The 24,823-nt window shown below is 42.5% G+C and overlaps 1 protein-coding gene across 4 annotated transcripts in view; it reads left to right on the top strand.

Moving 5' to 3' along the window:
• DENND1A (DENN domain containing 1A) overlaps positions 1–24,823 on the top strand; it is a 746,239-nt gene that overhangs the window by 103,468 nt on the left and 617,948 nt on the right. For all 4 annotated transcript variants that reach the window (XM_044305779.1, XM_044305777.1, XM_044305778.1 and 1 more), the window contains exon 3: positions 23,105–23,148. In XM_044305779.1, coding sequence (XP_044161714.1) covers positions 23,105–23,148 — 44 coding nt within the window. The remainder of the gene's footprint in view (positions 1–23,104; positions 23,149–24,823) is intronic.

Below are 24,823 nucleotides of genomic sequence, written 5' to 3'. Positions count from 1 at the left end.
GATATCACCCTGTCATGTTGATTAAATTAGAAAAGCAGACTACTTTAAGACGGGTGCTTGAAATCATTGTTAACCATGGTTACCTCCAAGGAAACATGTGCGGTCATCATTGTTTTACATCAAAAGGACTTCACAGGAAGCGACATTGCTGTTTCTACGATTGAACCTAAATCAACCATTTATTGGATATCAAGATATTCAAGGAGAGAGGTTCAGTTGCTGTAAGGAGGGCTTTAAGGCGCACAAGAAAGTCCAGTAAGTGCCAAGACCATCTCCTAGAGCAGTGGTTCTCCACTCCAGTCCTCAGGGTCCACCTGCCAGTCATGTTTTCAGGATTTCCTTAGTATTGGGCAGGTGATATAATTAGTGTCCATCCATCAGCATTTACCACAGGTATTCATTCTGTGGGATACTCCTAAATCCTGACTGGCAAGTGGGCCCTGAGGACTGGAGTTGATGAACCCTGTCCTAGAGGATTCAGCTACAGGGTCGGGTTACCACCAGTGCAGAGCTTACTCAGGCATGGCAGCAGGGAGGAGTGAGTGCATTTACATGCTCAGTGAGGTGAAGCCTTTTGGAGGATGGCCTGGTGTCAAGAGGGCCAGCAAATAAGCTACTTCTCTAAAAAAAAAAAAAAAACATCATTCTGCCATTCTGCAGGAAGTACAGGTATTGGACTGCAGAAAACTGGGGTAAAGTTATTTTCACTGATGACGCCCATTTCAGACTTTTTGGGACATCCAGAAAATAAAAGGTAAGCGTTACCATGAGTTCTACATCGTGCCAACAGTAAAGTGTCCAGCAACCATTTGTGTGTGGGGTTGCTTCCCATTCAAGGTAGTGGGGTAACACAATTTTGCCTAAGAACACTGCTATGAATAAAGAATGGTATCAAAACATCCTCCAAGAACAACTTCTCCTCACAATCAAGACGCTTTTTGGTGATGAGCAATGCTTTTTTCAGCATGACAAAAGTGATAACTAAGTGGCTTGATGAACAAAACATTGACATTTTGGGTTCACAGCGAGGAAACTCCCCAGATCTCAATCCCATAAAGAACTTGTGGTCAATCCTGAAAAAGCGGGTAGAGAAAAGAAAAAAAAGATACACAGAAATGGTGACAAACTCCAAGCACTAATTAGAAGGGTCAGCAGTGGAAATATTGAGTCTTTGCATAAACGATGTATCGGTCAATGAATTTTTTTTTTAAATGCATGAAATGCTTCTGAATATACTACCGTATGCCATAAAAAAATCTGACAAAAAGATCTAAATGCATTCAAGTAACACACATTGTCAAAAACAAATTTGTGTCTGTCTCAAAACTGTTAGACATGACTGTTTATAGAAAATTCTATAAAACTACTAGTGCTTCACAATAAAATAGAATACAGTGCTCCAGATGGCAACCAAAATGGTCACCAATACGACTTAGAATTACAAAATGGCGACAAGACCTTGTAGTCTTGTCGCCATTTGCACCTAGACACTCTGCTGCTCTGTCTCTTTAAGAAAAAAAAGGCTTTTAAGGCATCTGCTGCGCGCCAGCTTTTTCTTCTGTGGTTCCTTTTACACTTAGCTAACGCGCTTCGGTGTCAGGAGAAAGCCCCGCATATGCACTTCGCCATTGGCTGCCAGGTCTAACCCGCAAACTACAATTTGCTGGTCTGGTAGGTGAGGAGAGCTCCTCCCACTGATTCGTCAGAGCCACCAGTACACTGGAGACATGTCGGGGCGCTCCGGGGTCCTGTGTCCACTCTGCGCCGTGTATTATAATTCATGTATAGTGTAATACTCCGCCTGACACGACCTGACGCATTTCCTCACACCTGTACCTCTGCCGAGCACAATGCAGCCTCCATATACCCGGTAACGAGACCGACGAGCAGAGGCTGGGCTCTTTTTAATGGAATCTCTGTCTCTGCCCTGAAATATGTCATGAAGCCGCTGGCTTAGATTTCATGCTGGCTCTGAATTCCCATGACACGGTGGTTTTAAAATAGAATTTAACACCTTCAGCGCTGAGGTTACATAACAAGTCTGCCTTGTAGCCGAAGATGAATGGATCCTGCGAAACCTCCCACATGACAGCGGTGTGATCTCCAGGTTGCGATCATGTACTTGCGATCATGAACAGAGGCTAGCGGTGTGGGGGGGGGGGGGGGGGGGGTAGAGTTGTTGTTGAGTGGTTAATGTTAACCACACTTTTTTATGTATGTAATTCTGCTCTCCTGGAGATTTAACTTTTTTTTTTTTTTTTTGTATTTTACTATATCTTATAATCCTGGGTGCCTGCATCATAACTGCCATGTGTTACAGCAAAGAAGGGGTTTTATCACACTTTGGCCCTCACCAGTAAATAGATCCAAGGGGCCACAGTGCTAGGTAAAGTGTCCCACTGGAGTTTTCTCTGAAAGGTGCCTCTGACAACCCTTACTGTGGTCGATACGGGCAGTGGGGAGGACATTCCATCAGGAGTGTTCGCTGTGTTTGGGGACCTGGTGACAGTCCCTATAGTCAGCCCCCCGATAGTCCGATGACAGCCATAGCCTCCCTCTGCTGTATCCGATAGTCTGGTGACAGCCATAGCTGCCCTCTGCCATATCTGATAGTCCAGTCACAGCCATAGCCGCCCTCTGCTGTATCTGATAGTCCGGTTTTAGCCATAGCCACCCTCTGCCGTGTCTGATAGTCCAGTCACAGCCATAGCCGCCCTCTGCCGTATCTGATAGTCCAGTCACAGCCATAGCCGCCCTCTGCCGTATCTGATAGTCCAGTCACAGCCATAGCCGCCCTCTGCTGTATCTGATAGTCCGGTTTTAGCCATAGCCACCCTCTGCCGTGTCTGATAGACCGGTCACAGCCATAGCCGCCCTCTGCTGTATCTGATAGTCCAGTCACAGCCATAGCCGCCCTCTGCTGTATCTGATAGTCCGGTTTTAGCCATAGCCACCCTCTGCCATGTCTGATAGTCTGGTCACAGCCGAAGCCGCCCTCTGGAGAAACCCAAGATAAACAGCGGAGGCTGGGGAGCGAATGAGCCAGGACCCAGCACCTAGCGATTCCCAACGCAAATCTGACTAGTCTGACAGGTCATGGAAATGACTGCACAAGCCCTTTAACTGTGTGGGCTGTAGCTTGGAAAACTGCATGCTCCTAAGCATCCCAGCTATATTATATGTATTTTAAATTTGGCGATTAAAAATTTCATTTGGCTACAACATTTTTCATGTTAGGAGCCAATGGCTCCTTGATATATTTTTTTTAGTCCGGAGCACTGGAATATCATCGAAAAGTTAATTTATTTCAGTAATTTAATTCAAAAAGTAAAACTTACATATTGTATAGTCATTACACACAGATTTATCTATTTCAAGCATTTATTTATTTTAATATTGATTATGGCTTACAGCTAATGAAAACCCAGAAAATTAGAATAATGTGAAAAAGTTCAATATTGTAAACTTATGGTGTCACAGTCTAATCAGCTACTCAACGCTAAACATTTGCAAAGCCTTTAAATAGTCCCTCAGTTCGGTTCAGTAGGCTACACTATCATGGGGAAGACTGCTGACTTGACAGTTGTCCAGACTACAGTCACTGACACCCTCCAAAAGGAGGGTACGCAGCAAAAGGTCATTGCTAAAGAAGCTGGATGCTCACAGAGTGCTGTATCCAAGCATATTAATTGAAAGTTGAGTGAAAGAAGAAAGTGTGGTAGAAAAAGGTGCACAAGCAACAGGGATAGCCACAGCCTTGAAATACAAGAAAAGGCCAATCAAGAATTTGTAGGAAATTCACATGGGGTGGACTGCGGCTCGAGTCAGTGCTTCAACAGCCACCACACACAGATGTACCCAGGACATGGGCTACAACTGTCGCATTCCTTGTGTCAAGCCTTTCAAAGTTATGATACTTTTTTAAAATATGCAAATTAGGCTTTTGGTGCATTGAGATTATCACCATTGCTCTTGTTGCACCCAATCTCTGCTTCTTTTTGTGGTCAGCTCCTCCATCACTGCTTTGATTGACAGGGCTAGATAGTTTTAAGACAGTGAGGGAGGGGCTGGCCACAGTAATGAGTGGAGCTTGGTGCAACAAGACCAATGGTGACTCCCTCATTGCACCAAAGGCCTAATTTGCAAAATTAGAAAAAGTATTGTAACTCAGGAGTGAAGGATCAACAAATTTGATCAACAACAGATAAACATATGGGGTAATTTATCAAACTGGTGTAATGTAGAACTGGCTTAGTTGCCCATGGCAACCCATCAGATTCCACTTTTCATTTTGGACAGCTCCTTTGGAAATGAAAGGCGGAATCTGATTGGTTGCTATGGGCAATTAAGCCATTTTTACTTTAGACCAGTTGAATAAATGACCCCAATTGTTTTAATCAGGTGAACCACAGTTCTGTGTCTACGCAAACAGTTGGATATGGACGTCTGTGGTGACAGGGTCCCTAAAAAATGAAAATGTTGCAACTAATTCTAGACAACGTGGATAAACCTTCACCTCCCCTGAACCAAGGACCAAGTCAGATCTCGCTCTTTTAACCTACAGTTCATGCAAGATGTTAAAATGTATGTTAAGGTGAAATGATGGCCATAGCCCCCATTTTGAGCTGTTTTTGAGGGCTTCTAAGGAATAAGTATTCTGTTAGCCAAAGAAGGGCATTTCTTTTAGACATACTGTATCTAAGATGTCTAAAAGATGAAAATTGTAAAAAAATTATTGTCCAAAAAAGTTTAGCAAGATACTTTTAGTATTGTTCCTTCGGAAAAGTGCTGTCATTATGCACTAGGCATGAGGAATCCGTTGAACACTACACCTACGTATATTTTGTGCTTCACTTTCCATGAGCTGCACATTTCTCCTTGCGCGTTCCTCTTTTGACATGGGAAGAATTTGCTCGGTTTAAAAGAGCAACACAGCTTTGGCCGACTTAACCATTTGAAGCAGATTCCCATCCCATGAACTGGAAAATTAAATCAGGTTACAGCATAGATTAACGTCGAGGCTTGTGGGTAGAAGAGAAGGCCGCTAAACTCCATGAAATTAAGCAACAAGATTATATTGTTAAGGATAAATTTCAAAGCTCTGTTCCATATTGTTCTCTGCTTTTCCATCCTCTGTAATCTAATTTAAACACTAATACTATATTGTCCTTTTTGTGTTAATCTCGCTTTGCTTAAGATCAGCGTAAAGAAAAAAAAGACATTTTTCCCAAACTGCTGGAGAGATTTCCAATGGAACGTAATCAAGAGGCAAGAGAAAAGGTGTCAGAGATAAGGGCCCCTTTTTGGCCGATGTGTTATTTCATTAATGCTGCTACTATTATATTTATTGAGCCAGCAGCGCTAATATATGTGTTAACTTGTAAATGTACTTTTACTGTCCTTTAAGAACATTCTGTCTACGTATACTCACCTAAAGAATTATTAGGAACACCTGTTCTGTTTCTCATGAATGCGATTATGTAGTCAACCAATCACATGGCGGTTGCTTCAATGCATGTAGGGTTGTGGTCCTGGTCAAGACAATCTCCTGAACTCCAAACTGAATGGGAAAGAAAGGTGATTTAAGCAATTTTGAGCGTGGCATGATTGTTGGTGCCAGACGGGCCGGTCTGAGTATTTCACAATCTGCTCAGTTACAGGGATTTTCACGCACAACCATTTCTAGGGTTTGCAAAGAATGGTGTGAAAAGGGAAAAACATCCAGTATGCAGCAGTCCTGTGGGCGAAAATGCCTTGTTGATGCTAGAGGTCAGAGGAGAATGGGCCGACTGATTCAACCTGATAGAAGAGCAACGTTGACTGAAATAACCACTCGTTACAACCGAGGTATGCAGCAAAGCATTTGTGAAGCCACAACACGCACAACCTTGAGGTGGATGGGCTACAACAGCAGAAGACCCCACCGGGTACCACTCATCTCCACTACAAATAGGAAAAAGAGGCTACAATTTGCACAAGCTCACCAAAATTGGACTGTTGAAGACTGGAAAAATGTTGCCTGGTCTGATGAGTCTCGATTTCTGTTGAGACATTCAAATGGTAGAGTACGAATTTGGCGTAAACAGAATGAGAACATGTATCCATCATGCCTTGTTACCACTGTGCAGGCTGGTGGTGGTGGCGTAATGGTGTGGGGGATGTTTTCTTGGCACACTTTAGGCCCCTTAGTGCCAATTGGCCATCGTTTAAATGCCACGGGCTACCTAAGCATTGTTTCTGACCATGTCCATCCCTTCATGACCACCATGTACCCATCCTCTGATGGATACTTTCAGCAGGATAATGCACCATGTCACAAAGCTCAAATCATTTCAAATTGGTTTCTTGAACATGACAATGAGTTCACTGTACTAAAATGGCCCCCACAGTCACCAGATCTCAACCCAATAGAGCCTCTTTAGGATGTGGTGGAACGGGAGCTTCGTGCCCTGGATGTGCATCCCTCCAATCTCCATCAACTGCAAGATGCTATCCTATCAATATGGGCCAACATTTCTAAAGAATGCTATCAGCACCTTGTTAAATCAATGCCACGTAGAATTAAGGCAGTTCGGAAGGCAAAAGGGGGTCCAACACCGTATTAGTATGGTGTTCCTAATAATTCTTTAGGTGAGTGTATATATCTTGTATATGCAATTCTCAGGCAAGTTACAATCTTAGTTTATTCTGGGAAAACTGTTGTAGTGTGAAAATATTCTAACCTAGTGGGGTTGCCCGAATTAGTATAAAGGTTTGCTTTTCCATTGGCTGTGTCCTGTATTGCACCTCAGTTCAGTATAGGATGGGCTGCACCGACAGACAAAATCTTTGGAGCTGGAGTGGAGCTGTTTCTGAAACAGAATACAGACCCTTTGTGCTTATTTCAGACAACCCATTTGTTCTGAACCGCCCAAAACCTAAAATAAGGAAAAAAGATAATAAATAATCCCTTGCATATAAAAGTCACAATGAGCTGTAGTATGTACTGTGCATGAGGGTAGAAATCTATGCTTTACTTGTAGTACAGGTAGAGAGCAATATAATACAATTAGAGAGCAGTACAGCGCATGTAATACAAATGAGAGCACTACAGTATGTGTAGTATAGGTAGAGAGCAGTACAGTGATTTAGTACAGGTAGAAAGAGATCTATACAGTATGTGTAGTACAGGTAGAGAGCAGTACAGCGATTTAGTACAGGTGGAAAGAGCTGTACAATGATTTAGTACAGGTAGAAAGAGCTGTACAGTGTGTGTAGTACAGGTAGAAAACAGTACAGTGATTTAGTACAGGTAGAAAGAGCTGTACAGTATGTGTAGTAGAGTGTAGTACAATGGTTTAGTACAGGTAGAAAGAGAACTATACAGTATGTGTAGTACAGGTAGAGAGCAGTACAGTGATTTAGTGCAGGTAGAAAGAGAGCTATACAGTATGTGTAGTACAGGTAGAGAGCAGTACAGTGATTTAGTACAGGTAGGTAGAGAGCAGTACAGTGATTTAGTACAGGTAGAAAGAGCTATACAGTGTGTACGGCAGGGAGGAAGCAGTATGGGTAGAAAGAGCTGTACAGTATGTGTAGTAGAGGGCAGTAAAGTGATGTATAGGTAGAAAGAGAGCTGTACAGTACATGTAATACAGGAAGAGAGCAGTAGAAGTACAGCCATACAGTACATTTAGTACAGTGAGAGAGTGGTACATTACATGTAGCTATGTACTACACCTCAAAGAGTACTTATAGGGGTGCTTGAAAGTTTGTGAACCCTTCAGAATTTTCTACATTTCTGCATAAATTTGACCTAAAATAGATTCAGATAACCAAATGAAGCAAACGAGTCAGAATATTACACTTGGTCATTTATTTATTGAAATTATTGAAAATGATCCCATATCACATTTCTGTGGGGGAGAGTATGTGAACCTTTAGGATTAGATGAAATTACAGTTGGTTGACTAAATTCATTGCAATAGCAATCAGGTGTGAGTGGGCGATCTATCAAAGTCTAATCTTCACAACACATATTTGTGAAAGTGTATCACGGCACAAACAAAGGCTATTTCTTAAAAGGAGAAAAGTTGTTGATGCTCATCAGGCTGTAACATGTTGCAAAACCATCTCTAAAGAGTTTGGACTCATTTGTGTACAAATGAAGGAAATTCAAGACCATTATTACCCTCACCAGAGTAAGGTATGTCGTCAGCGAGGTTACAAAGGAACCCAAGAAAACCTCTAAGAAACTAAAGACTTTTTTCACATTGCCTAATGTTAATGTTCATGAGTCCACCATCACAAGGACCTATCACCTCCAAAACCATCCCAAGCCGCCAACAGAGTGTTTCCGACGATAATTTTTTTTTTTCCCTGAAGGCCAATGCGTTCTTTTATCCCCTGCCGGTGTGCGCTTCTCTGGTCATGCTTGAAGTCAAGGGGCAGCGGCCTCCTTGCTTCAAGTCAAGATAACCACGCCCCCTTCCCTGCCCCGTCGCTGTGACTGACAGCTGGCAGTTTGGCTGGCTTTGCCGAACTCTCTGCATAAGCGCCAAATCCACCTTTCCGAGAACAGGCAAAATAATATTCCAAAGTAGGAAATCCCCCCCCCCCAAGTACGAGACGAGGCTCCGTATTGATGGTTAAACAGGAATCTGGTTTATTGAGGGCTACCTGCCCGGTATTTATGCAGGTCTCCCACCTTGTGGACACTCCCCTAGGGGACCAGAAGGAAGACTGGGACACAGGAGATACAATAGCCAATCACAGTGGCACAGGCATAAACTCTTTCCCTTTAGTTACACAAGCCCTCCCCTCTATCCCAGAGACAATTGGGAAGTAATCCAATTATCTCCCAGGATAGAGATAAAACTACATTTTTATAGTGGGTGAAAAAGATCATAAAAATACATAAAACCCAAAGTACCGAACCGAATAGTGACACATAACATCTCCAGATAGCTTGGATCTGAGCGCACATTATGACCGAATGGCGCTCAGATCCTATACACATAGTCCAATCGCCATGGAACCAAAGTCTTTCACATAGTCTTTCGATATACACGGCTCCATAGCACAGCTATCTGAGGGTAATGTCTTTCGTGTGGTACGTACTGGACGGGCCGGCGTTCGTATGCAGGAACGAACCAAGAAGGGAGGCTGGCGGCTTTTAGCGGTGTTCGGGAAAAATAGTATCCGTTTTGCGTTCCATATAATCGTTGTCTAACACCGCTGGGCATTCGTGTGTCCAAGATGGCCGCCACCCCGTGTTTGGTATGCGAACGACGACCACCCAGTTCACGTTCTAATGGGGCCAGAAGTAGGGATCGACTGATTATCGGTTTTACCGATATTATCGTCCGATATTCAGGATTTTGACCGTTATCGGCATCTACTTTGCCGATTATACCGATTAACGTATGGGGAACAAGGATCACGCTGTATCCCCTTAGCAGCACAGGGGAGAAGGAAGCAGTGTCTTCCTCCCCCCTGTGCTGCTGCTGCCACCAATGAGAGTAGAGAGGACAAGAGGAGGGGCGGGGCTGTGGCCACTGCACCACCAATGAAGATAACTCTCTCATTAATTCATATACAGGAGGCGGGAGCTGGCTGCAGAATCACATAGCCGGCTCCCGACCTCTATCACAAGTAGCTGCGATCTGCGGTAGTTAACCCCTCAGGTGCTGCACCTGAGGGGGTTAACTGCTGCGGATCGCAGCTACCGCTCATAGAGGTCGGGAGCCGGCTATGTGATTCTGCAGCCAGCTCCCGCCTCCTGTATATAAATTAATAAGAGAGTTATCTTCATTGGTGGCGCAGTGCGCGGCCCCCCCAACCCCAGTATTAATCATTGGTTGAAGTGGCCACAGGGTCCCCTCTCCCCTCCTTCTCAGTAGAAGTTCTGATCGGAGCCCCAGCAGTGTAAGCCTGGGGCTCCGATCGTTTACCATGGCAGCCAGGACGCTATTAAAGCCCTGGCTGCCATAGTGAGCTCCCTCCTTCTGTGTGAACAGAGCACAGAGCAGCAGGGAGAGTGTGAAGTCCTATTCACCCTGATAGAGATCTATCGGGGGTGAATAGGACAAGGGTTCTAGTCCCTAAGGGGGCTAATAGTAAAAAATAAAATAAAATACACACCAAAATATTAATTATAAATGAAAAACAAAGATTTACAAAAAAAAAATCACATTAACAATAAACATATTCATTTTCAGCAGATTTGTGTAGGACATTTTTTATTTTATTTTTAATGAAAATTCACAGAATATCGGTATAAATTATCGGCTATCAGCCTTAAAGTTCATAGATTATCGGTATCGGCCCTAAAAAATCAATCTCGGTCCCTAGCCAGGAGGTTAACAAATCGAGGTAAAGGGAGAAAAAAAGAGGGTTAATCCTGTACTCCTGTAAAAGGAGATATGGGATAAACACACAGGGTGCCAGAGGTGGAGACCAAAGTGGAAGAAAAGGTTAATAATAAATGAAAAAAATGAAGTAAATTAGAGTCCAGGATATACTGAACAATGAGATCGTATGACAGAAGCAGGGCAGCCTAGGTGATGGACTATAAGCAAGGATGCAATATAGTAGTAGCGAAATGAGGCAAAAAAAAAAAAATCGTCAAGTGGCGCCTGACCGCTACTAAAATACATGTGTGTAAATCAATAAAATGTACACCGATAATAGGAGCTATGGATAAATAGATAAATATAGAGAAATAAAAAGTAACCCCTTACCATTAAAAAGGACGGAGGCACTTTAGTGCTCAGTAACCATATGATAAAACCATGAATCAACTGGTAAATAATATCAAATGGAAAACGTAAAAACAAATAAAAGGTGATATACACCAAAACTCACTTCACCAGGGAGTAGTGGGATAAAACTCAAGACACCCAAAACAACCACCTCCCTCGCCTGGCTCGTTTGTAGAATGGCTGGAAGATACGGCAGTCCACAACTAGGAACTTCTGGTATAATCCTTTAATATATGGATAAGTCAGGTGGGCTCAACGCGTTTTGGGGATTACAGACCCCTTCCTCAGGAGCAGAAAAGGTATCAGGCTTATACAAAGTATTACAACAAACACACATCTAAATATAGCTAGTCCAATTCGAAAAGGGCGTTTTTGGCGCCAAAAGTTCGTCGGTGTCACTTCCGGTTCCGGAAGTTACATCAGTAGTCACATATAAATGAAATAAAAAGAAATCAAAGCAAAACGAACAGACAATACAATATAAAATGGATATTTAGTAATATAAATGTACATAGTAGTGTGCCAGCCCTGTTCGGAGTGGTGTAGGGACAAAAACGAGACACAGGTGGGCGGGGACTAGAGTCCCGGTCCGTGGAATGCACCAACAGGAAGTGCGTTCCAAACCACGGCACCCAGAATATACGAAAGGTATCAGAAGAAAGATGTAATGTTGGTGAATAAGAGGTGGGTGGGGATAGTGGTGTACAAGTGAATGCCTATGGACCGGGCAAGGGACCAGTGCTAACGGCAACGCGTGGGGACGGAAATACTAGTTCCGGTATGTGGAACGCATAAACCGGAAGTGCGTTCCACCTGGCATCACCCAAGATTTCCGGCAACTGAGCCGCAGATGCCTGAGGGGGCGGGATGGAAATGGAACGCAAATACAAACAAAGACTAGGAGGTATACGTTACAGCGAGCCAAGAATGTCAGTAATGGGATCTGGGGAAGGAAAAATTGAAGTAACTATCGGACTAATTAGGGGATATAGCAGTATATAAGTATAATAGGAAAATCGATATTAGACAACATTGGAGATGAGAAGATAAGAAAAGAATATATAAAGAAATGTATATGTATATATATAAGTATATAAAACTGTAAATGTAAAAAAATGGGACGGATCCGTTATGCAGCCAATAGACTTCTATTATGGCCTCTAAAGGCATTCCGTTATGCATTTCGTCATAGAATTGCGTTATGGTCCGTGGTAACAGAATCCATAACGCAATTCACCTTTTACCAACAAACTAAGTGTGAACGAATTTCAAAATATGAAATTCGCTCTTCTCTAATTATGTTTGCAGAAAGGAAAACACTGCATTCCAGCATAAAACCCCTCGTTCAATCTGTGAAACATAGTGCTGGTAGTATCATGGTTTGGCCCTGTTTTGCTGCATCTGGGCCAGGCTGGATTGCCATCATTGATGGAACAATGAATTATTCCAGCAAATTCTAAAGGAGAATGTCTGGACATCTGTCCATGAGCTGGATATCAAGAGAACATGGGTCATGCAGCAAGACAATGACCCTAAGCACACAAGTCTTTCTACCAAAGAATGATAAACAAATAATAAAGTAAAACTCTTGGAATGGCCAAAGCAAAGTCAGGACCTTAATCCAACAGTAATGTTGTGGAAGGACCTGAAGCGAGCAGTTCATGGGCGGTAACCCTGCAGCATAGCAAAGTTGAAGTTGTTTTCTATGGAGGAATGGGCTAAAATGTCTCCAAGCCGATGTGCAGGACTAATCAAGAATTACCGGAAACCATTAGTTGAGTTTAATGCTGTGCAAGGGGGTCACACCAGATATTGAAAGCAAAGGTTCACTTACCTTTTCCACTCACAGACAGGTGATATTGAATCATTTTTTTTAATAAATAAATGACCAAGTATAATAACTGTGTGAAAATGTATGTATTGATGTATTTTTAGGTCAAAATCTAAGCAGAAGTAAAGAAAAGTCAAAAGGGTTCACAAACTTTTAAGCACCATAGTGTACTGGCATCTCAACAACGTGATCCTGTTGGTCACCCTTAGTGTTGAGTGAAGCGAGCTTCAGATGCTTCATCCAAAGTCGCTTTGTTCAAAACTTCGGAATAATACTGTACGGAGATTAGTCTGTGCAATGTTAGAATGTATGGGCTTCCATGAGCTGAAGTTAGTTATTCGTGAAGTTGCACGCGACTTAATTGAATAACTTCGGTAGTTGATTTTTAAAGTGGAAAACCACTTTAAAACTTGAAACCGAACTCTGCTTCGGTTCCGACTAGTACCTCGGAAGTCGGAACAGAAGCCAAGTTTGGTTTTAAAGTAGTTTTCCACTTTTAAAAATCAACTATTGAAGTTATTCAATTAAGTCGCGTGCAACTTTGTGAATAACTAACTTCATCTTATCGGAGCCCATACATTCTAACATTGTACAGAGACGAATCTCCCTGCAGTATTATTCCGAAGTTTTAAATGAAGCGACTTCGGATGAAGCATCCGAAGCTCGTTTCGCTCAACGCTAGTCACCCTCCTTGCCTCCTTCAAAAGAAGTGAATAATTTGCTCCAGTGCTGAAAATCTGTGACAATCAGTCTCTTTGGTTCTGGATTGCTGGTGCCGCGCCATTAATACTCCCCAGCAGACCTTCTGCGGTATGACGAGTGACACCACTGGACTCCACCGGAGCATGGAGGTTTGTTGGCGTAGCCTGTTGCTAAGTGGCAGCTCTAACATAGGTGACACATGGTTAGAAAACACATGGAAAAAAAAACATTCACCAAGATGTCTAATGAACAAGTACAATGCTGTTTTAGATTATATTGTTTAAAAAAAATAAAAAAAATTTCAACCAAAATTTCTCTTAAACACAGAACTTTGTTTCATAGGGCTTTGCTCGTTTGTGGAATTCAAAGAGACTTAAGTCCTAACCTAAGTTATTATATAATGTCGATACTGGAATAAGCATTTGATACAGCATTTTTTTAGTGGGATTATTTTCCATATAAAACGTTATATAAAATGTTCCCAGACTGTTTCAAAGCCAATGAAAACCATCTGACATGTTATAGAGCATGAAAGCTAGTAAAAAATACATAAATAAATAAAAGTAGCCTGCTGCCAATGGGAACGTTTAACTGCATTCGGCTTCGCTTAAGGGTATAGGTTTTGTGTGTTTGCCACTTTTGTTTCAAGCCGGTGAAATATAATAGATTGATCTTTTGGAGAAATATTATTATGGCCGTTATACCATAACTTCCTGATGCAACTTGCATTCATTACAATTTTAATGTTTTTAGATTTTTTTTTCTTTATTTTTTTTCTTGTTTGGTGTTGGGGTGGTAACTAAGCCTATACAACTCTTTTTTTTTTTTTTTTTTTCTTTTACTAGGTCAAATAATCCTTTGGGCAGATGCACATTTCTCTCATGACTACACTGTTCCTGGTCTGAGTTGTGTGGCGTACTCCAAGCCAATCAGATGGCCTTCCACCCTGATGCTCCCCCTTCCCCTCTCACAGCATACAATGTCCCACACAAGCTGATGGTGGAGAGACTGCCTTCATCACCCTTTCATCTGTCAAATAGTTGCTTAGGCTGGCTATAAACATTAGATATTTGTCGGCGAACAGTTGTCTCTCCCAATCCTTCCATATACTTGCCCCAGCATGGATTTGTCCAGAATTGGGAAAGGGGAGAAAGTTGCTGCCAGATTACCCTGGCAAGGGCTTATTTCCTTGAGGAAAAAGGGATCGGGCAGCAGAAATCCATCTGCTCTGACATCTGCAGTCGGGAGTCTCATCTGGTTCCTCTTTCTGTTATGCGTATGGCCAGCTTTCTACTATATGGCATTTTAGGGTACTATATGGCATTTTAGGGTATTCACTTTGGGCTACATGCACACAACAGTGAAAAATGCCCGTGTGACGGCAGTTTTACAAAACTATTGCACTCTTCAGGGCTATTCATATGGCAATTTTTTTAACGGACAGTGAATCGCGACCGTCAAAAAAATAGGACATGTCCTCTTTTTGTCGTTTTTTACGGTCAGATGGACCACATTGGTATCAATAGGACCTTTTTAATGGCTGCTTAGACAGGAGTGCGCCCGTCAAACTGCTATTAAAAACGGGTATGCTAGTGCGATATGGCCTTTTAGGGGTTAAAAAAAAATCGCTCACATCATACAGTTGCACGTGCCAAGCTCACTCTTCTCTTGATTGTGCAGCAATCGCCACGCGATCACGCTGGGAGCTCGCAGAGATGTCATCACCCTTATTACAGGTCCTATACTATCAAGAGAGGAGTGACTGCCTCTGCGTGTGCAAGTGGATGAGGTGAGTGAATTTTATTTTCTAAAAAGAAAGCTGACAGCTGAGGACCACTATGGGGAGATTATTACTGCTGAGGGCCACTATGGGGAACATTATTACTGCTGGGGCCAATGTGGAGGACATTTTTACTGCTGGGGCATTATGAGAGACATTATTATTGCTGGGGGCAATTATGGGAGACCTCATTACTGCTAGGGGCCACTATGGGGGACATTATCACTGCTGAGGGACACTATGGGGAACACTATAGGGACATTATTACTGCTGAGGGCCACTGTGGGGGACATTATGACTGCTGAGGGATACTATGGGGAACATTATGGGCCACTGTGGGGGACATTATTACTGCTGAGGCCAATGTGGGGGGCATTACTGCTCGGGTCTATTATGGGAGACATTATTACTGCTGTGGGCCATTATGGAAGACATTATTACTGCTGGGGGCCATTATGGGGACATTATAACTGCTGGGGGCCACTATGGGGGACATTATTACTTATCGGGTCTACTATGGGGGACATTATTACTTATCGGGTCTAATATTGGAGACATTATTACTGCTGGGGGCCATTATGGGAGACATGCCTGCTGGGGGCCATTATTGGAGACATTATTACAGCTGGGGGCCATTATGGGAGACATGCCTGCTGGGGGCCATTATTGGAGACATTATTACAGCTGGGGGCCATTATGGGAGACATTATTACTGCTGGGGGCCATTATGGGAGACATTATTACTGCTGGGGGCCACTATGGGGGACATTATTACTGCTGGTGGCCACTATAGGAACATTATTACTGCTGGGGGCTACTATGGGGGACATTATTACTGCTGGAGGCTACTATGGGGGACATTATTACTGCTGGAGCCTACTATGGGGGACATTATTACTGCTGGAGGCTACTATGGGGGACATTATTACTGCTGGAGGCTACTATGGGGGACATTATTACTGCTGGAGGCTACTATGGGGGACATTATTACTGCTGGAGCCTACTATGGGGGACATTATTACTGCTGGAGGCTACTATGGGGGACATTATTCCTGCTGGGGGCCATTATGGGAGACATTATTACTGCTGGGGGCCATTATGGGAGACATTATTACTGCTGGGGAACATTATGGGAGACATTATTACTGCTGGGGTCAATTATGGGAGACATTACTGCTGGGGGCAATTATGGGAGACATTATTACTGCTGAGGGCCACTATGGGGACATTATTGGAGACATTATTACTGCTGGGGGCCATTATTGGAGACATTATTACTGCTGGGGGCCACTATGGGGCATTATTACTGCTGGGGGCCACTATAAGGGACATTATGATGAAATTCATCAGTTGGCCATGAAAAACAGATGGAAAATGGCCTTTAAAAACGTACAGCCAGAAAATGGATGCACACATGGTTGAAAAATGGCCATGAACAACTGACAGGTCATAAAAAGGGGGACTGAAAAAGGGTTTCTTCACCTTAAAAAATGGGTATTAAGCTGGCTGAGATTAGCGATGTGCTAATGTCAGCTGAACATAACTATATTAGCGCCATCTCCCTGCCTGACGCCGTTTTTGAGAAAAACTAACTTTTATAATATGCTAATTAGCCCCTAGGTGCTCCTGCTCCTAGAGGCTCCGTTCTCCCACCTCTGTCCACTCCCTGCTACACTAGATTGACAGAGGCAGGCAGCGTTGGTCTCCTACCTCTGGCCCTGTCTGCAGTGTAAATCTCGCGCCGTTCAGTATTCGGCGCAGCCACAATAAGTTAAGGGCGCTCGCCGGCTGCCAGCTTCCTCACTGCTTCCCCATTTTTCAGGTGACAGAAACCCTTCAAGTCTTCTTGTAGGTCAGGAAGATCTATTGTCCCGTAAGCCATTTTACAATAAACTATTTTATATTCACATAAGGCTACATGCACACGAATGTTGTTTGTTTCCGTGTCCGTTCCGTTTATTTTTTGCGGATAGGATGCAGACCCATTCATTTCAATAGGTCCACATCAGTATGTCCGTTCCGTAGTCCCCCGCAAAAAAATAGAACATGTCCTATTCTTGTACGTTTTAGGCATTGTTACAATGGATCCGCAAATACGAATGGCATCCCTTTTTTTTTTTTGCCGGATCCGCAATTTGCGGACCACCAAATCCATACGGTTGTGTGCATGTAGCCTTATACTGACTTGTGCAGTGAAAACGGTATGTGCTCTCAGAGTGAATGTACACGTAATGGATTTCTATCAGATTTTTGCTTCTGATTGAGAAAGATATTTTTTACTTCTGATTCACAAATTCAAGACACGCTGGGACGCTTCCGATTCCTGTAATAGAACGGAGGCATGCTTGCAGTTGTAATGTCTGCTGGTTCTGATATTATAATAAAGCCACTGCAGGATCGGAGTTTCCTTTTATAGTGAAACATTGAAATTCGCATCTGCCGCAGTTCCACGAACCACCTATTTTCCCGTATACGTACAAACACAGCTCCTCTTTACAACCTCTGTGACCCGCGAGTATACAGGGCCCTTTTATTTCATAAACGTAAATTGTAATTCGTTTTCCATGAAGATTGTTTGATTACACATTTAGCCCCGGAAAGTGAGAATAAACCGCTGCTCCTGTCAGTAGTAATTTTGTTCTTAATGATGAATTATTACATACAAGTTAATGTCTTGAGACTTTGTATGCCCTGAAATATCTTAATTTCAAGACGTTAAAGAACCACTCCTACTTGTGCAAATCAAATGAAAGCAATTAAAATATTTATTATATGAAATTAATATGGCTGTATACATGGTGCAGCAGATGTTTGCTTAATGTGACTGATTTGGCGTCTAATAATGATGTATCCAAGGAGATTATGATATAAAAGGGACTTAACTTTAACCTTTTTCAAATTTGAAATAATTTTTTGTCACCTTTTATGTGTAAATTATGTATTGATTTATTATTTCACCCCTACTTTTCTTATCGGGTATCATTTCTAAGCTGAAAATGGGCACAGATGACAGTGGTGGGAAAATAGTGAATAAATAAGCCTTTGGACCGCAGTTGCTCTTTCATTTATTTTCAATAATTGGATTGTCAGCTTTGGGAAATCCCTTGATATTAGGGCCCCCTGGTGATAAGCTGATCACAGTGTGTCTTGTGATCAACTGTAAACGATCAGCAAGTGTTTCCCTGCAGCGCCTCCACAGGGCAAGTGAAGAACTACACAGTTCCTATGGAAATGTCTCTGAGTAGTACATGGTGCTGGATCATCCAGGTTGGGGGATGTACTAGGTGAGTGTCCTGACCAGTAGGCCACTCCTCTGTTTACATAGAATTTCTTAAAACGAGTTTTTGAATTTGGTATGTTCAAAACCAGGCAGCCCTTTTAGGGCTGCAGGCTGAATTTTTTTTATTTGGGTGCCTTGGGCTCTCAAAGTCTAAAAATGTAGGCACTAAGGGGGTTAATTATCAAACTGGTGTAAGTAGAACTGGTTTAGTTGCCCACAGCAACCAATCAGGTTCCACCTTTCATTTTCCAAAAGAGCTGTCAAAAATGAAAGGTGGAATCTGATTGGTTGCTATGGGCAACTAAGCCAGTGCTACTTTATACCAGTTTGATAAATGACCCCCTAAATGATGTTATTTTTTTGGTTAGTAAACTAAAGAAATGGTTTATACTAAAAAGTAGTCTGACTGACAGTAGCATTTACAATATACTATGTGAACTGTCTGACCACACTGTTTGCACTAGATAGTGGACTGGCCAGAATTTATTCGAGCTTTCTGCAGATACCACTAGAGGGAGCCTACTGTTAGACATGGAATTCAATAATAATACTGTCACGTACTTACCCATCTACGTTCCCCCCTCTCTTATGGCAACCAGCCCCGTGACAGTGGTGCCCGTAGACCTATGAGGGAGCAGGGATGCCGTGGCAATCGAGCTCAGCGCCGGCATCCCATGCTTCCGAAGGGCAGGCTATTTATACAGGCAGGTGCTGGCCACAGTTGCCTGTGATTGGTATTCCTGCCTCACTAGCTAGTTTTGTGTTTGTTGCTCTGACCGTTTGCCTGTTTCTCTGATTTTGCGTCTGACATGACCTCCTGGTTTTTGACTCAGCTTGTTAATTGACCTGGCTTGATGTTGGACACTGTTTGGTATTAGACACTGCTATTTTGTGATCTTGCCTTTGCATGCTGACTTTATCTCTGTCATTATTTGCTGGTTTCACTATGCTGTGTATTTGACTTAGCTTTGGGATTCTGATCTGGTCCTTGTTTTGCCTGTCTGATTTTGACCTCTTTCTGTCTGACTACTTTTTTTTAACCCCATTTGGTTTTGGCCATAGCACTTAGTCAGGGACTGTCACCTAGTTGTAGGCCAACATATTAGGGTGGATTGTGCAAGCAGGTAGGGACAATGGTGCGGGTGGAGTACAGGGCTGCACTGTTCCCTACCTTCATGACTAATACAATATGATGAATGTTCTCCATGGTCCTTCTAGTGATTCCATATGTGTCTCTGCAGTTGGACTACAAAAATCACCTGCATGCCTTTGGCTAGTAAGCCTAAACATTTTGGTTGCATGACATCGTCCTGAGCCCTGCCCTTTAATTAAGAAAACCAATGCATTCTCCAGAGCAGAAGCCAATGGTGGCTCTCACCCCCCCCCCCTCAATGATGTCTACATGGACAAGAGAATTCCTAATGAGACAACACCTTCAATTATTCAAAGGGCCTCTGAAAACTAAGCATTGAAATCTGGTCGCTCTTTGACATTGCACCCATTTTAATAAACATCCCCTGTTCTGTGTAACCCTTTTCCTTCCAATCTGGAGAGTCCGGCTGCTTGTATCTTCTTAGTTTAGAAACACAGGCTCGCCTGTACCTTTTTATTTCATATATATTTTTTACATGCAATTTTTTAAAACTTTTTTTTATTATTTCAATATGCTACTTTGTTACACCAGGTATGACTTAAAAATAATAAATGTGAAAAATGCAGAGTAATGTAGAGTGGCATGATTGTAGACGTTGGTGACTCATACATATAAATGTGGGGAGGAAGGTCTGAGAGGAGAGGGGAGACCTGTAAATGAAGCCAAATTTAATGGGGAGCCAGTAATGGCGGCTGGAGACGGGAGGCATTGACGGTATTCCCAGTCACTCTGTGTTCTGTTTATTTAAAAAATTTAACCATTGGTAGAATTGATGCTTTCAGGTTTACAATGGGAACCATCCGTGCATTAACATGCTCGTAAAACAAATTTGGCCTATGAAAACTCAGCGTTCAAGCCAACTCCGAGGAACATGTAAACATTAAAATTACTCATGAAAGAATTCAATTGCCCTTGAGCTACAAACCCAACAAAATGAAGTGAGCTGTAAAGATTGTAGGATCGCCTCACCCAGACACGATGATCAAAACTCTGAGCTATGAAGTCTGCATCTGTTAGCGATGTGTCCCAAGGCAACTCTTAGCTCACATATTTGCAAGCATTATGATATGGAAGGAGAAGGTGTCTGAGGCTAATTCAGCTTGAACCGCTTTACTGTACTGGCACATTCAGTCCCTCTGGCACAAGGGTTATCTTGCAGATCACTGCTATTGGGCATGGTGAAGGTTTTTTTTTTTTTTTATAATACTTACAAAAGAACACACCCCCCCCCCCCCCCCCCCCCGCTTGATTTTATTCAGATTTTCCAAATTGGCAGTATGATAATGTTACGGACAGCGATGCTTTTGGTGAAAACAATTAAGTTAATTTTCTCCTAACTACTTGGGTGCCGACACTGGCATTCTCTTCCACCTCTCTATTTTCTTTCTCACACATTTGCCTCTTTATAGCTTTTAATGGTTTTACATTGAGTAAACAATGTTTAGTTGATATGCAAAGAACTTAGAGGTTTGCAGACCACAGACATTGATGGTGTATGCTTAGAATATGCCATAACAGCAATGTCTGACCCCCCTGTCTAGTTTGAGAAAAGATATTTCCCGTTAAAGTTTTTTTTCTATTGTGGGAAATATTGTGGCTTTGCATTGCCCTACAATCAGAAACCACACGCCACAATTGCAGAATTCACCATAAAATATCTTACCGCTAGAACAATGGACCAGAAGTCCCAAGAAAGCTGGTGGATATCCTCCCCTAACAAATAACATTTTGACTCTAAAGGATCATGTAGTTAGTAACCTGTTTCTCCCAGGAACATGAAGATCCACAACAATATGGGTGTTCATTAACATCTGCATCACAGCCATTGGGAGCGGGACAACAGCTCTTGCGTTGAATAAAGGGAATCTGTCACCAGGAAATTCACTGATAAACCAGGTGCATTGCCTTGTAGGGCATACTTGCCTGAATGTAATGATACCTTTTTATAGGGACCGATTGTCAGGCAAATTATCAGGGATGAGCATTTGTATAAATCCTTGTGCTCGATCTGCCTGTGTGAAAGGTGGCAGCGATCACCCGATGAATGAGCAATGCGTTCTGCCGACGCAAAAAATCATTCTTCCTTTGCAGCAGATCAATATCTTCAACCAACGATCTGCCGCACAGAAATAATGATTCTCTAAGGGGTCTAGAAATCACTGTATCAATAACTTCTCCCCATACAGCGGAAGTGAATGCTGCATGTAAATGCAACTCTCATCTCCGCTGATGATCTGACAGATATCGGAAGTGTCTGCTTCGTTCCCGATAATATGACAGACTGTCTATTTTTGTAAAAGGACCCTTAGCGATCCATTGCTTTATTCTGGACAAAAAGTACTTTTTAATCTGTATGAAAATGAGCTGTTAAGTGCACCGAGGGTGGGCCCAAGCCACTCTATGCACCCTTCCTCTTCCTGCTTCCTCTATCAGCCCCTTCTCAACTTCTTGCTTGACAGGACGAGGTTCTCTAGAATTAAGCGCCAAGAGATCTCCAAGTGAAAAGTATCGTTACATTTAGTTAGTTAGCTAGTTCAACAAGACATCGTGCCTGGATTAGGGGTGCTCTCACATGTGCCGTGTGGTCATATCCTTAAAGTGTCCTCTTGGTGTCTAAAAGAAAGAGTGGGAAAAGAGAGAAGACCATGGATGTCTCTCTCCATTGCAATCTTTGGATATTATGGATGAAGCCAAACACACCCTCACTAATCAAACATGTAGATGTCCTGTATGTGCTATAAATACCTAAGCTTATATATATATATATATACACTATACACACAGTTTGTTCCTCTAGTGAATAACGTTGACTCTTTGTCACTTTTGTAGACTGGGTTTGCAAGTTCAGGTTTTTTATTATGCAATTTTTGAAGCCGAAGCCAAGAACACACATAACGGAATAATAGCTCCACTATTAACGTTAATGGAGCTTCCAAGTGTTAAGAATTCTTTGGCCAACTTGTATGTGTTATACCGATAGCATTTTATGCAGGATGGAATCAAAGTAGCAGATTGTTGGGGCTGTTATCTGTAAACCGAAGGCTAATATCTCTCTTCCCTGTCAGTCTTTTTGTTTTGTTTTTTGGAAAACTGTTCAAGTCCTAAATCCATATACCTGAACATACAGAGCGTGCATATAGTGAGTGTTTACGCTGAACGCCTCTGCGTCTCATTTTATAATCAAAGGACCGATAACAAGCTCGCTGCTTTTCCCTCGTCCTCGGTAGACCAAACGCCGCTTTTAGCTCTTACAAAGTGCTTCTGCTGGCCATTTGACAACAGTCAGCGTTCTTTAAAAATATAATACTTTTTTCCTTTGGAAGTCAATTTGATACCGGTTAGTTGTAGTGTCAGATAACAGTTTAGATTTAATGGGGCAGCAGAGTTTTTTTTTTCTTTCTAACTTTTATTTTTGTTCCTCCTTTTTCATCTTTCGGGGGAGGCTAAAGGGAGAGTCTCCGTGAGAGTTCTTAGCTTTTTCTCTACACAGACCCAGGCTGCCCTCGCAGGATCCCCTGCCAGGATTTCTATCATCTTCTGATCAAATATTAATGTATGATTCTCTGCATGCTCACTAATCCAAAGCCAATTAATATTATCTGTCAATTATTTACAGATCCTGAGCTGCAGAGGATCTTCCCAGAAGACTTCAGTGACCAGGTTTGGAATGCGTAATTAATTTCCCCCCCCCTTTTTTTTTTTTAACGTGACACCACATCTTCCATGTCTGATACTTATTTAATGTGCGGTTGCTGCAGTCCTTTCATAAATACAGGTGAAGTCTTGATTGCCTGAGCTGAGAAGATTTATTTCTAAGTAAGGTGTCACAGGCCATTTATCGGGAGATGCTTGTGTATGTCTTCATGTATTTGTGCTGGGTTGAAAAATGTATTCGAAAAGAGAAAGGATGTTTTAGTAAAGACCCATTTTTATTTTTTTATTTTTTCCATTAGGGGTTTGACCATATACTTTAAATATTGACTTTATAATGAGCTCATACAGCTACATATATGTGTACAGTGGGGAATATTCTCTAGCATAGCGCTAATGCACCAGAATTTGGGCTCAAATTGAGCCAGGATCTTGGCACCCCCCATGTATTAAGTGTCTTAGACTCTTCTGGCGCCTTAGGCAACGTGTGAATGGCTTAGCTGAAGGGTGTGTGGCTTTTTGTCAGAGGGGGCGTGCCTTTAGAGGCATGTAAACAAAGCCAACTAATAGATGGTGTAAAGTTAGACAAAAGTATCTAACAATTCACCAAATGTAACTGTTCTGTCCTCCTAATGTGTGAAGGTACATAGCTTGACAGACAGCTAAATCTTATCCCGGCAATGAATTGACAATGGAGTAACGTCCAACATTATCTTTATTGCAAGGATGTAAACGTGCGCGTGGTAAAACTGGGGAACAGAAAAAACAATGCGCTTACTAATGGGGTCTGACATATAGTAATGCATATAATACATTTCTGTGCATAGCAATGCACATAGAAACACAGATGCAAATCTAAACCAGAGCATGTTACCTATCTGCATAACAAGCACGGTCCCTAGCTGCTAACTATAAGCTGCTATAAAGGAAAGATATGCATATTACATATGAAAACAGATGCAAAACAGGCTGTAATGTGGCTATGTGACATACCAGTGATGCTACCATGAGCTTAGATGTAAAGGATGTCTCAAGAGGCTTCCAAGCCATGTGCTATCCTCAGGCAGTGATGACTGTGAATGCAGAAAATGGCTGCTATGTGCAGGAATGATGATGTCACTAAGATATGGACAGTGGCGTCTCTAGCTTTCAAATTTTGAGGGGTGGGGGCACACTGGGGGCCAGGTCAAAAGTAGGGGGGGAGCTATAACAACGATACATTTACACTAAGCGTACTTGCTTAGAAATGCTGCGATACTTTACCCAATACCTAAAACCGCAACAGGGAAGAAAAGTCCTGCTGTCTGTGGTTTAAAAACAAAACAATCACTCAGATTTCAACATGTCCTAGTTGCCTGTGGATGACTTGTTTTATAGGGAGGGGGATCTGTAGATGACACTGCTATGGGGGGGATCTGTGGCTGACACATACCGTATATAGCATCTTATGCTATATGTGTCATCCACAGATCCCCCTCCCTATAACAGTGTCATCCACTGATCCCCCTCCCTATAACAGTGTCATCCACTGATCCCCCTCCCTATAACAGTGTCATCCACAGATCCCCCTCCCTATAACAGTGTCATCCACTGATCCCCCTCCCTATAACAGTGTCATCCACTGATCTCCCTCCCTATAACAGTGTCATCCACTGATCCCCCTCCCTATAACAGTGTCATCCAC

This window comes from Bufo gargarizans, chromosome 9 (genome assembly GCF_014858855.1).
Source record: "Bufo gargarizans isolate SCDJY-AF-19 chromosome 9, ASM1485885v1, whole genome shotgun sequence".
NCBI classification, from domain to species: domain Eukaryota; kingdom Metazoa; phylum Chordata; class Amphibia; order Anura; family Bufonidae; genus Bufo; species Bufo gargarizans.
This window is presented reverse-complemented; position numbering and strand designations above follow the sequence as displayed.